Source organism: Alligator mississippiensis, chromosome 12 (assembly GCF_030867095.1).
Source record: "Alligator mississippiensis isolate rAllMis1 chromosome 12, rAllMis1, whole genome shotgun sequence".
Lineage (NCBI taxonomy): Eukaryota > Metazoa > Chordata > Crocodylia > Alligatoridae > Alligator > Alligator mississippiensis.
The window spans coordinates 43,325,030-43,338,656 of NC_081835.1; the positions used below are offsets into that span (position 1 = coordinate 43,325,030).

The 13,627-nt window shown below is 49.3% G+C and overlaps 1 protein-coding gene across 1 annotated transcript in view; it reads right to left on the reverse strand.

Moving 5' to 3' along the window:
* Positions 1–5,452: 5,452 nt before the first annotated feature.
* Positions 5,453–13,627, reverse strand: part of SLC38A3 (solute carrier family 38 member 3) — an 86,698-nt gene continuing 78,523 nt past the window's right edge. The window contains exon 16 of the mRNA XM_006265540.4: positions 5,453–13,464. Within this exon, the coding sequence (XP_006265602.2) occupies positions 13,360–13,464 (105 nt within the window). The 3' untranslated portion in view covers positions 5,453–13,359. The remainder of the gene's footprint in view (positions 13,465–13,627) is intronic.

The following is a 13,627-nucleotide window of genomic DNA, read 5'->3' on the forward strand; positions in this document are numbered from 1 at the left end:
GTAGTAGATACGCTGAAGGATAGAATTAGGATTCAGAGATATCTCAACAAATTGGAGGATTGGACCAAAAGAAATCTCATGAAGTTCACTAAGGGCAAATGCAATTTAATCCTGCATTTAGGATGGGACAATCCTATGTACTAGTACAGGCTGGAGACTGACTGGCTAAACAGCAACTCTTCAGAAAAGGACCTGGGGGTCACAGTGGATAATATGCTGAATATGAACCAACAGTGTGCCCTTGTTGCAAAGAAGGCTAACAGCATACTGGGCTGCATTAGCAGGAATGTTGCCAGCAGATAAAGCAAAGTGATTCTTCCCCTCTATTCAGCACTGGTGAGGCCACATCTGGAGTACTGTGTTCAGTTTTGAGCCCCCTACTACAGAAAGGATGTGGACAAATTGAAGAGAGTCCAGCAGAGGGCAGTGAAAATGGTGAGGGGCCTGGGAGACATGACTTATGAGGAGAGACTGAAGAAACTGGGTTTATTTATTCTGGAGAAGAGACAACTGAAGGGGATTTAATAGCAGCCGTCAACTATCTGAAGGTCAGTTCCAAAGAGGATGAGGGAAAGTGTGTGGTCCTGCATTGAGAAAGGGGTTGGACTAGATTACCTCCTGAGGTCCCTTCCAACCCTAATTTTCTATGATTCACTGATTAATGTTTTGAGAGTTTTGTTGAAACCATAATGGTTAAAGACTTGCTGTAAAAAAATAGAGAAGCACTTTGGCCTGACCAAACCTTACTGACTAATCCCCAGAACCCCTAATCTAGGTGTTTTCAGTTCTAGAATTATTGTCCAGTTATCCCGCGTGCCTTGGTCATACGGCGTTTCCTCCCACCTAAGCACCAGACTTTCCTGGGCATAAAAATCTGGATTATGGTCATTCCAAGAGTGAGATGATCACAAAGACCTCAGATGAGTCGCCTCCTGAGCTTGAAACAGTTGGTCCTCTAAATTTACAAAGCGTCAACCCCTGCTCCCAGGGCTAGAAGACCAGGTCCACCAGCTGTGAAGTTGCAAAAAAACATTGTAAATCTCTGTTTATTGAATAGCCACTAGAGGGAGGCAGAGAACCAGGCAGCACCAGCCTCACTCATAAAACATGAGTACAACATCCTCAAGAGAAAGTTTGCAACCACTATAAGGGACCCCACCCTCACTGACGTCCAGTGGAAGTCCAAGGAGTCCCCTACTGCAGGTGCATTTCACCCCACAATTATAACGGGTGTAAAGAAGCACATGACCACCTGCTCCAGCAGCCTGAATCCCAAGGGATTCCTCACTATATGATTCTCCTGGCAGGAATGGGGAGTGGCATGGTTCTGGGCACGCTTGCCTCTGTGGCCTCCCCTGACTCTTGTGGACCTTGTTTCAGACCCTCAAGTAGCGGAGAGTCCCCAGTGCCCATAGCTGGACTTACCAAGCCACTCAGTGCTAGCCACATTTAATTGTATTTGGCAAGTGTTAGCCCATTAGGATGGCCATCCCTGGAGCCCCACAGGGAGATGCCAATTGCCTGCTAGCACCAGGCTAGCACTTGAGAATATTTTCCTTTTAGGGCACCCCAGGGCCAGGCCAGGGCAGCCAGTGAGACAAGCTCATTAAGCAGCCAGTCACTGACTTAGTTTCTTTCACTTATCCACATTTCTCCAGAACAGAGACAATGAAAATCATGTGCTGTTCTGCCAAGACCCATTGAACTCCACTGGAGAATTGATCAGCAAGTTACTCTCCATAGCACGTGATGCAGAGATATAGATCGTGAAGCTACTACGTATGTGATGCCTTTTCCCCCAGGATCTGGATGGTGGACTCTCCCTCCTGGCAGGAGTGAGGTGGGGTAACGTGCTGGGTATAGCTACTTTTTGTCCATCAGCTCTGGTGGAGGCAGTTGCTGTGGGTGGCTCAGGGTGCTGTGGGGTAGTTGTATGTCCTGGACTATTTATAGGACACAAGCATGACAAGCTAACCCACTGGGAGGGCACTAGCTACCTAAAGGGTCTCACTGCTGAAGCCTTGATAGGCCCAAGAGCTCTCCCCCATTTTGAGGAGTTGTTATAGTGACCTAGCAGGGAGGATGGGCCACGGTAGGGAAAAAGTATCTCCCATCCCTTCGATGTGTCCCACATCTCATTCCTGACATGTGGCAGCACAGCACAGGGAGCTCAGGTTCCAGGTCCCATCGGACTACAGGCCACCTAGATGACAGAGATTGCACCCAGGACAATCATTGCATGCAGATCTAAGTAGGATGGAGGCCTTTCTCTGTTTTGGTACTCTCAGGCCCTCCCAATTGGCATGGTTTTTTAAGTCTCACTAATGAAGCAAAAATACTTTTTGTCATGTCCCAGTTCCAGGAATTTAATGAGGACTAAACTAGTGGCAATTAGGCTGACACAGTGTGTGTACACAGCACTTTTAAGGAATCAACAAAGAAGTGGGGAGGAAGGCTTTAATGAAGCATGTTCAATGTACACCAGTGGATGTGGAAAGTGCCTCTTCGTATAAGGGTTCATCTAGGTTCATCTCTTGGCAGGAGCTGCCACTGCCCCAGTTCCTCTACTTCCCCATCTATAAGAAGGGGTAATAAGAACAATAGTGACTCCCTTTCTAAAGGACTGCAAGATCAACAGATGAATAGCAATAGCTACACACCAGAAACTACTGTTCCCCTCCCCTGTCCTTTATGTGGCCACTTACCTGAGGGCTGGGTGGGTGCAACATGCTCATACATCAACAAATGGCATTCAACCCACAGCTTGCAGGGCAACAGCAATTCCCAGCCAGGCCCTCAGTCAGCATCTGTCACAAATACTTAGAGTGACCCTGGTAGCTACCACTAAAGCACCTGTATCCTGTCCTTTCTCCAGCAGTCCTGGGGATTCCCCTTGGCAGGGGGTGTTTTCAGAAACTTACCTTGCTAGCCATGCAGTGTAGCAGTTCCCTGCAGCACTAACATGGGCACAGCAGGCAGAGGGACCATGTTCAGAGGAAATGCTACCAGCAGCTTCACAGGCCACCCCTGCATTAGGGGTCTGTGACAGGACAGCCCCTGAGCTCAGGGCTGGAAACTGCTGGGCCTCCAGCTGGGCTTACAAAGCAGCAGATACCCCTTTGGGCATATTCTGCCTGCAGCAGTTAGCCCTATCCCTGGGTCAGGAAGGAGGGACATAACCATGAACCCAGCTGCAGCCCCAAGCCAGGCCTGCCATGCTTCACAGAGGCCCTGACAGGACACAACCCCTCCAGAAGACCCAGGGCCATCTGCCCTAACCTCCAGATCCACTCTAATTCCCTCCTCACCACCTGTGAGCTGGGCTCTGCCCTTAAACCCATCTCTCCAAGATGACACTTGTTGCAGGTATAACAGGCCAGAGCCAACTGAGCCCACAGTGACCCTCTAACCCTTTCCTGGGCAGCATTGGGGTTTGCATAGCCTATCACAGGGTCTTTGCCCTTTCCTGGGGCAGAGGGATCTGAGGGCAGGCAAGAGGGGAATGCAGTCTTGTGTTGTGATGTTCTGCCCAGTTTAATCCATGTTCTGGGGCTTGATTAATTAGAACAAATCATTAGCATATTGAAGAATAACAGCAGTAATAAGAACAGCAGTGTTTAACCAAGGAAGTGGTATGGAGTGTTCTGTAAGAAACAACCCTGCCTGGTTCCTGATGCCAGACCCCAGTGAACTTCCTCCTAGGCCACCAAACCCCTTACGCTGTCCCAGACATACCTCCTGGCAGCTTCAGTCACCCTCAGTCCAGAGCTGTCTCCCTCTGTGCTTTGCACCTAACCAAGTCATGGTCACTTTTCTTTATCCCCTCGCTCACTCAGCACAGCCTGTGGAGCTGGAGGGGGAGGGATGGGGGCATTGGAGCCACCCTATACACGTGCCCAACACCTGCTATGATGTGTTTAAATTAGGATGTGTCAGAGCAGACTTGATTCATCAAGTCTGCCAGAGCATAGTGATTAGCACACTCCAGCAGCCTCAGCATCATGTGTGTTCAGCATCCCTGCACTTCAAAATGGTGGCAGCAGTGCTTTAACTAAAGCTTGTTGAACCAGCTTTAGTTAAAGTGGCCCCCTTCACCATTTTGAAGTGTGGGATGCTGAATACATGAGATGCTGCAGGTGCTTTAATTAGAGCAGCTCCTGTGAGGGCAGGGAGGAGCGTTCCACTGGCCAGAAAAGGCCCCCACAGCTGGGGCAGCCAAGCCAGACCCTCCCCCAAAATCATGATACAATCCCCCCCCCCTTCCCCTGTGCCCCCATCTCAGCAACATGTGGGCATTTGCCCTGATAGCCACTGGCGCTGCATTGGGTTCCTCCTTCTCTCAGCAGAGCCCACCCCACCCAGCTTCCCTCTAGCTTCAGTGGAGACTGGCTACTGCCACTGCATGTTGCACAGGGGCTGCCAGGCAGGGGCCCCCACCCAGTCCCGACTGACGTGTCTGGGCCCCCTCCATGGCTGAGGCCAGCATGGAATCTGAGCTATGGTTGCTAGTCAGCACAAAGACTTTGGTTGGGGCAGGAAGCAGTGCTGAGGCCCATTCTCCTCTCAGGGACTCTCACAGACTATACCCAGCTGGCCCTCCCATGGGCACAGGCCTACCCCATGTATGCCAGAGCATTTTATAGAGGAGGAGGGTCAGGGGTATTGGGCATCCAGAGCTGGAGCCCAGTTCTGCAGTTGGTTCTCAGCTCTGTACTGAAGCAGAAACACCTGGGGGTCCTGTCAGGCAAGACAAGTTGGGAGAGGAGTCACAGCTGACCCCACTGTCCGTGCCCGGCACAAAGGGTGCTGTTTTGCACTGTAGAGAATGGTGCAAACGACTGGTTTCGGGACCTTTCTCCTCACAGGGCTGCAAGTGGATGATCCTTGCTGTGGGCTGGACCTCGCCAGAGGAAGAGGGAGGGTGCAGGATGATCCAGCAGCGTTCCAGAAGGCTGGGAACAGGGTCCCTTCCCCTCTCCCATGGGGACACAAGAACAGAAGAAAAGTGCTGATCTTCCTATCTGCCACACATCATGGTAGGCTCGGTGCACTGCAGTAATACAAACCAGCTGCTTGCCCCTCTGGATGAGGCCAGCACTTTCCAGCTGTACTGGGAAAATTGTAATTTGCTGTACATTGCAAATTATGAGGCATCCAGCACCCCATACCAATGCCTAGCCTCTCTCTGTGCCAGCAGAGGGATGAAAGAGAGGGGCCTTGAGAGCTCTTTGCCCCTCCCCACTCCCAGCAGGGTGAGAGATGGGTGTCCTGAGACGATCCCTTCATTTCCAGTGTTCATATATCCAGTTCAGACAAGGTGCATTGTGTCCATGAGGGGGAGCCAAACCAGCTCATCCTGGCTGAGAGCTTCAACTTGATCCCTCTGAAAGGCAGCCCCCATCCTAGCCTTGTGAGCTGAGCAGCCTACGTCAGGGAAACACGCAAGACTATGGAAGTTTCATGTTTTCTTTATTGTTGTTTAAAAAGGTTTTTTTCTTTCTTTTCCAAATATAGATCTAATTTCAACATATAATTTAAAACCGACCCCTAGCCCTACCACATGTCACAGAAACACAGCCCTGCCCTCTTATCTCATCCTTCACATCAAACATTGAAGGCAACAGAGACTTGGGGACAGAGATATCACAAACGGTTCAGCCTGGCAGAAGGCAGGAGAGTCCCAAATGTAGAGGGAAAGCAAAATCCTCCAATCCTGCCACCTGCCACCTGTCCTGCTGAGCTGCCTCACAGACAGCGGGTTCTACTGGAGATGGAGAGGTACCACCATACCTGACCTGCCATCCACTGGGGAAGCAAACAGGTAGAGACAAGCATTCACATCACACTGCAAACCCCCACTGAACTGAGCTGGGAAAATCAGGGGGACCTGAGCTTAGCTACTAAGGTCCTTGTCCAAGTACTCAGTCCCTCACATGCCTGGGTCCCCACAGAGATTACTTAAAGCTACCTAAAAAGATACCCTTTCAATTTGCTACCATCTTTTCTTGGACTCCTGAACTCCCCTGTTCTTAGGTAGGGGCCTGAGCCACAGCCTATTGCAGTGGTTAGCTAGAACATGGATTACAATGCTGATGCTGCTGGTTTTTAACAGCCTAAGCAAAAATTATACCCATGAATAGAATAATCGAATTTTGGGACTGGAAGGGACCTCAAAGTTCATCCAGTTCAAATCCCTGCATAGATGCAGGATTCACAGTTCCTAAACCATTCTAAATAGATGCCTGTCCTACCTGAACCATCCCACCTGTGTCTACCAACCCTTGTTACAGCAGCCACTGGGCCACAGAAAGGCCTGACTTCCCTTTCTAGTCATATATTCTCTTTAGCACAGGCAGGTCATTTTGCAGAGTGGTCCCTCTCCATCAACAGTGTGAAATATATATATACACTATACAGAGCTACCAGGAGCAACACAGAATACATAAAAAAATCTACTCTTATATACAGTATTTATAAAAAGCTTTCCAGCCTGCACCACTCTGGATAAAAAAATACGTCTCTTATTTACTTAATTTGCATGTATTAACCCAAGAAATCTTGTATTTATTTCATTAATCACAGTGCCATAAAAATATCCACTCACATTTTGTTTCCTGTGCCACCCCCCTCCCCAGTTCTCCTCTCCTTTTAAATTCAGAAGGTGCCCAACACAGCAAAAAAAAAAAAAGTTAACATCTGGCTTTTGGCACAACCTGAAGATTCCTGATCACATGGAACTGGGAGGCTTTGTGGGGATGGGATGGACAGATGGACTGTGTAAGCCAAGAGGTGGAGATGTGTTTTCAAATGTAAGGATATGGTTGGGAGCCAGGCAGTCTTATTCCAGGGCAAGGGGTAGACAGAACACTAGGGACCCTGCTGAATCCCTGTCAGTAGGCAAGAACTCTGTGCTCACCTGTGTATGCATGTGCTGGTGGGAAAAACAGTGCCATCAGGCCTGCTCCTGTGCCACTGAAATCAATGGATACCTTCCTAAATGTATGGTCCAGTATGCAAATCTCAGGAGTACATTTAGCTTGTTTGTTCTTGACCCTGCAGCTAACCAGGAGACAAGTGGGAAGGCAAAAGGCAAGAGCATGGTCTTTCCTTACCTCTCCCATCTGGCTCCTCTCTCACTAGGATATTATGCCCCTACCATCTAACACACTGACAGGCTCAGTCCAGAGTCACTTAGCATCATGTACTGGCCTCTGCCTGCTCAGAGCCCCCCGCTCCCAGCTTGCGTGGGATGCCCGAATTTCTTGGACTGTTGTTAACACCCTTTTGTTCCCTAGCTTGTTGGGGAACTGAGTGGAGAAGTCACTTTGGGTGGAGGATTGGGCATTACCCAGCTACTCCTGAGACATTGCTGGTGGCAACAATTAACAGTGCTGGGCACAAAGATTCACAGGGCACTATTATTCCTTACAAGCACTTCGGTGCCTAGGACCCACTCAAGTCTTACACTGAGGCACTGGAGTTTCTCAGTAAGAGAAACAAACTCCATATTCTCCTATTGCCCATGGTTTGCCCAACTGGGAGGTCAAAGCAAAGCAGCACTTCATGTCACTTCTCTACATGGGAATTCCTCTGTTGCTGGCACTAAGAGGTGTTTTCCCATGGTCATCAGGGGCACTACCATGGAAGTTACCATCATTTCATACAGTGTGATCCATGTCCCTACTCCTTGTGTACATATCCACCCTATCCCCTCTGTTTCTCATCCATCACTCTCACTGTGTCCTACTCCATCTGACCACACCCAAGAGGGAGTCCTGATCAGTCACAGAACGCCTGCCACCAAGTCTGAAAAGGAGGGCATTAATAGGAAGAGACCTACTTTTATCTTTGACTGTAACTTCCTTAAATGTATTCAAGCAGGATAGAAAGCAATGGCCATGCTGAGCCCTGACATTCATGGGAGCCACAGAGTGATGCCACAGCCTGTCCCATAGGGCATTCAAAAAATAAACCCCACACTCTCCAATACAGGCCACTGCCTGTCTACTGAAAGGTATATCCATCTAGAATGGGGGTGGTCAACCTGCGGCGCAGGTGTCACAAGTAGTATGAGCAACCTCTGTCTGTGGCACGTGGCAGATCAGGGAGGGGGCAGGGAGCATGGGGCAGATAAGGCTGGAAGTAGAAAGCAAAGCATCAGATCAAACAGGGAGAACAAGGCAGGGATCAAAAAGCAAAGCAGCAGATCAGGCAGGGAAAAGGATCAGTGGCACTTGGCGAGGGTATGTGCCTTAATTTGTGGCATGGCTGCCCAAAAGGTTGGCCCTCACTGCTCTAGAACATATCCAATTCACCCTGGCTCTTAAAACAAGCTTCAGCAACATACATGGAAGAGCTGGGAGAGCCAATTAGCCAGGGTTGGCCAGGAGAGGCCCAGCATGCACCACCCACCTCCTGGGGGAATCTGTGGGGATTGCGAGAGCGCTGCCAGCCAGATATTGCACTGGATCTGTGCTCAACCTACCTGGCCTTACAGCTGTATGAGTAGTATACAACTGGTTCAGTCCCACATGCAGGGTCAGTCCATGGCCTGGGTCCAGCATAGGGTTGGCACATGGATGTTATCCAGAGCATCAGATCCATGCATGGGGTTGGTTTGCAGATGCAGCCTGGTGCATTGGAGCTGACTGCAGAACAATTCTGCATGTTGGCCCAACACCACACATCAGGTCCAACCATGCCTTGAACCCACGAACCAACCCAACTCTATATGCTGGCTCTGGCCATGAGCTGACCCTGTGCACTGACGTGACCTAGTACATGGAGCCATGTCATCTGGCTCTTGGGACTCTTCACAGGTCCAGAAATTTGGTTGCGGGGGGATGGTGGCAGTGTTAATGGCCAAGGTTTGGGGAGCAATTAATGCTACCACTGCTCCCCCTGCCATATTTCTGGGCCTGTGGGGAGCTCCACAGACAAGATGACACAGTTCTGTGGGTTAGATATCAAAGCTCTGTAGGCCAGCTCAGCCTGCAGGTTGTACAGTTAGCACCACTTCATTAGACCATCTGCTTCCAGAAAGGCGCGTGAACCACAGGGTGACTGGGGGAGTTCATAACATCTTCAGAAATCTACCTTGCTGAACCCCAGTGCGAGGAAACCTGTCTGGGACCACACAAGTTCTGTAATCAGCTTAAGAAGATCTGAATGCTGGAGTCCCCCACCAGCTAACAGAGGCACACAGCTTCTGAGTTCATTGATGTCAAACTTCTGTAAGACTGACTCCTACATGTCCAGGGCCCCTGCCCCTAGATCCTGACTTAATTGACTTCAACCAGCAATTCCTGTTGGAGAGCCTTACCCCACAAAAAAGGGCAACCACTGGTATAGCCCCATCTCAATGCCGGGGGCAAGATTTGAATCAATAGACACTGCTGGTTGAACACAATTAGATGGATACATACCTAAACTAAGGAAGTACGGTTAAATCAATACACTGTAAGGTAGACAGAAAACTGACTGGATCATTGGGCTCAAAGGGTAGTAATCAATGTCTCAATGTCTAGTTGGCAGGTGGTATCAAGTGGAGTGCCTCAGGAGTCGGTCCTGGGACCAGTTTTGTACAAAGTTTTCATCAATGTCCTAGAACAGTGCTTCTCAAACTATCTGATGTGGTGGACCGGCATTTTTTTTTCCAGTGGGCCAGGGACTGGTGCCTGGTTTAGCCGGTGGCAGCAACTGCGTGTAACAGCACTACACAAATGTACGACCAGCTGTTTCTTTCTGTTTCCTCACCTCGCACGACGTGACATCACCTGGAGTGTTGGAACGTACGAACTGTGGCGCTATGACATGTCAATGTTATGCTTCTGAAAATATATTTCTTTCTTTCCTGGCAACTCGCTGCGGACCAGCGAATATATTTTTCTTTCCTGGTAACTTGCTGCAGACCGGCAACCGGTGGCTCGTGGACTGGCACCGGTCCACGGACCACCACTTTGAGAAGCACTGACCTAGAAGACAGGATGGAGTGCACCCTCAGCAAGTTTGAAGATGACACCAAGCTGGGAGGAGTAGTAGATACACTGGAGAGTAGGGCTAGGATTCAGAGAGACCTCAACAAATTGGAGGATTGGACCAAAAGAAATCTCATGAGGTTCAATAAGTAAATGCAAAGTTCTGCACTTAGTATGGAATGATTCCATTCACCGATACAGGTTGGGAACCAACTGATTAAGCAGCAGTTGCAGAAAAGGACCTGTGGGTCACAGTGGGCAATAAGCTGAATATGAGCCAATAGTGTGGCATTGTTGTGAAAAAGGCTAATGGCATGCTGGGCTGCATTAGTAGGAGCATTGACAGCAGATTGAGGGAAGTGATTCTTCCCCTCTATTCAGCGCTGGTGAAGCCGCATCTGGAGTCCCGTGTCCAATTTTGGGCCCTCCACTACAGAAAGGATGTGGGCAAACTGGAAAGAGTCCAGTGAAAGGAAATGAAAATGGTTAGGAGGTTGGGACACATAATGTATGCGGAAAGGCTGAGGGAACTGGGCTTATTTAGTCTGGAGAAGAGAAGTCTGAGAGTGCATTTAATAGCAACCTTCAACTACCTGAGGGGTGGTTCCAAAGAGGATGGAGCTAGACTGCTCCCAGCGGTGACAGATGACAGAACAAGGAGCAATGGTCTCAAGTTGCAGCAAGAGAAGTTCAGGTTAGATATTAGGGGAAAAAAAATCATGAGGAGGGTAGTAAAGCATGGAACAGGTTCCCCAGAGATGTTGTGGAATCTCCATTCTTGGAGGTTTTTAATACCCAGCTAGACAAAGTCTTCGCTGGGATGATCTAGTTGGGGTGGTCCTGCTTTGAGCAGGGGGTTGGGCTAGATGACCTTCTGAGGCCCCTTCCAACCCTAATTTTCTTTTATTCTATTCCTCTTCATTGCATTTCTTGCTAAAAATAGTTTACACCTTTTTGCCAGCTTGCTCTCAAGTTTAGCCCAACAATGATTATTACTAGCATGGCCTGTTTCAACTACACAGTTTTCTGCATACTAAAAGCTAAAACAATATGATCTTTTTCTGCATAAATAAAAGCTATTAACATGGTTACCCCAATACTATGTTACCCCAATACTATTGCAGTTAAACCTTTGCTAGTGCCCAGGGCTGTTTCCAGATGTGGGGTGTGGTGTGGTGTGAAAGCCCCATATTTCCCACATGTCCAAAAACAGCCTAAGGAGTTGTATGGTTCTGTTTTCCCGTCTCCTCAGTCAACCAGATACAGGCTACTTACAGAAGGAAGTGCTTGTTGCAGGAAGCCTCAGCAGGCATCTTGAACTTGGACTGACCTTGCATCCAGATATAATTCCTAGTGGGATGCCTTCCACTTGAGAGCTGAAGAAGATCTATTAAATACGACTAATCAAGGATAGGTCTAAGTAAACAGATCCTACTGACTTTATGCAAAAGGGGTTGCTAAGGGCCATATGTATTCATCCCAAATTCAAGGTGACAGCCAAGTGAGTTTCATGCCATTGGAAGCTCTCCACACATCCTCTGGTCACTGTGGTATTAAAGGACTCCTTTTAGCCTAGGCACTAGCTGTAAAGTCAATAATACAATAATAGTAACACACACACACACACACATATATAGACATAGAGAAAATAAATTAACATAGATTCTACTAAGTTATTTAGATTAGCAGTAAATCAAGTTTAGTCACTGTTTAGATTTCCATATGGACTCAGTGGTGGGACTACACTTCCCAGCATTCACTGCCAACTTCCAGTGGGGCATGGCACCCTTTTACCAAGTGAGGGAACCCTGGTGAGAAGGGGGAAGTGATGGTAACATGTCTCTTGGTGCTGGAGGGAAAGGAGAGAGCTCCCATTGTGGATAGATGGGAAGGACCATGGCTCCTGGCTGGGATAAGCACCTGGGGCTGAGATCTGGACTGGGATAGGCCTCTGCCCAGGCATGCCAGGATAAGAAAAGGTATTTGGGACACTGACACTACAGGACCTCAAGGGAGCTCTTCTCATTCCTATCCCTGGAAGACAGTGGAGACACCTTGTTAGTGCTACTGACAGGGCCTCTCCCTCCTATCCCTTCTCCAGACCAAGCTTGAGGTTGGACCAGGAAGAGAAGAAAGGGGCAGACAGGAAAGGTCTGGAGTTGCAGCTCCTGCTTCCCTCAAACTGGCCAGCCTAGGGCAGTGCTGAGCACTGCAGAGCATGCAGTGTGTGACCTGTTCTCATGGGGATGTCCCCACCCCACAAGTCTGCTCCAAAGTCCAAACTTGGCATCCAGCTAATCTGGAAAGAGGACAGAGGCAACTGGGACTCATCACCTGATCTTCCCTTCTTGAACCTTAGCACTCTGCCTCCTTTCCCATTAGTGTAACCCCTTGCCCTCCACTCAGCAATCCTCCTCTCAGCATGGACACATGCTTATGAAGTCATGGCTGTGGGCATCAGCAAAGAAATGCATGACCAGGTCAAATGCAGCAGCATGGCGATCACAAGTGAGTCAGACCAGCTGGACATCACTCAGAGCATGAGGTTGCCCCTCCCTCTGCCCTTAAAGGTGACATTGATCATCAGGCTCTGAATGTCTTTATATGGCTCTGTATCCCTGTGGAAGGGACAAGAAAGCTCAGGAAAAGAAAAATGAGAAGCAGGAAGTGACACTGCTGCAAATTCAGGCCCCACCCCTTTTCATTTCTTTTTGCCTAGGAGGTGCTTGCTGACAGGAAGTACTCTCTGTCTGCTTCATGTGTCCCTTCCTGCTCAGCAGCCTTCGGTTCCTGTTTGCAGCCAATCTATAATAACACTTTGCCCTCCTAGGTGTCCAAAATCACCAGACACTCCACATAAAAACTTGGATGAGGTTAGTCTCACAGCCAGCTCCTGGTGAGGTAGGGAAGTATTATTATCCCCATTTTACAGATGGGGAAACTGAGGCATGGAGAGTTGTGGAGACTTGCCCAAGGTCACCGAGCTGGTCAAAGGCTGTAGCCACTAGACCCTGCATCCTCTCCTCCCTCTGGCTTCTGATTTTCCACTCCCTTGGCACTCGTCTTACACACAAAGGGCATTGTCTCTGGAGGCCCAGACACACCCAGCATGGCTGTCCCCACTTTCATGGGATTGCTTTGATCCCCCGTGTGAGGGTCACTGGATACGACTGGACTGAATGATCCTGCAATCAGGAAATTACAATAAAGACAGAGGGCCCCAAGTGCATCCCTGGCTGGCAGCATGGCTCAGCGTTGGCATATGGGCTGGGACACCGTACAGTACTAGCAGTGGGGCAGGGGAAGGGAAGTATATCAAAGCCAGCTGCTTCTCCCAGGGCGCTGATCCATGGTGCAAAGCTGGCATAGGCTCTAGGGCTGGTTAGTGACTGCCGCCGCTCTTGCCACCTCCTGTTGCCCAGTCAATGATGATGAAGCTGAGGCTCATGATCATGAAAAGTACGCCAAGGCACGCAAAGCAGGCTGCCTGCATGGAGAGATAGACAAGCACCTCAGGAACTGCTCACCTGGACCCCTCCCTCCTCCAGACACAAAGCTCCACCTCTCCTGAACTTAGGAGGGGTTACACTGTATCATTGATCAAGATCACTGTGCCCCTAGCTGCAGTGCCTCTGATGGCAAACCCGACC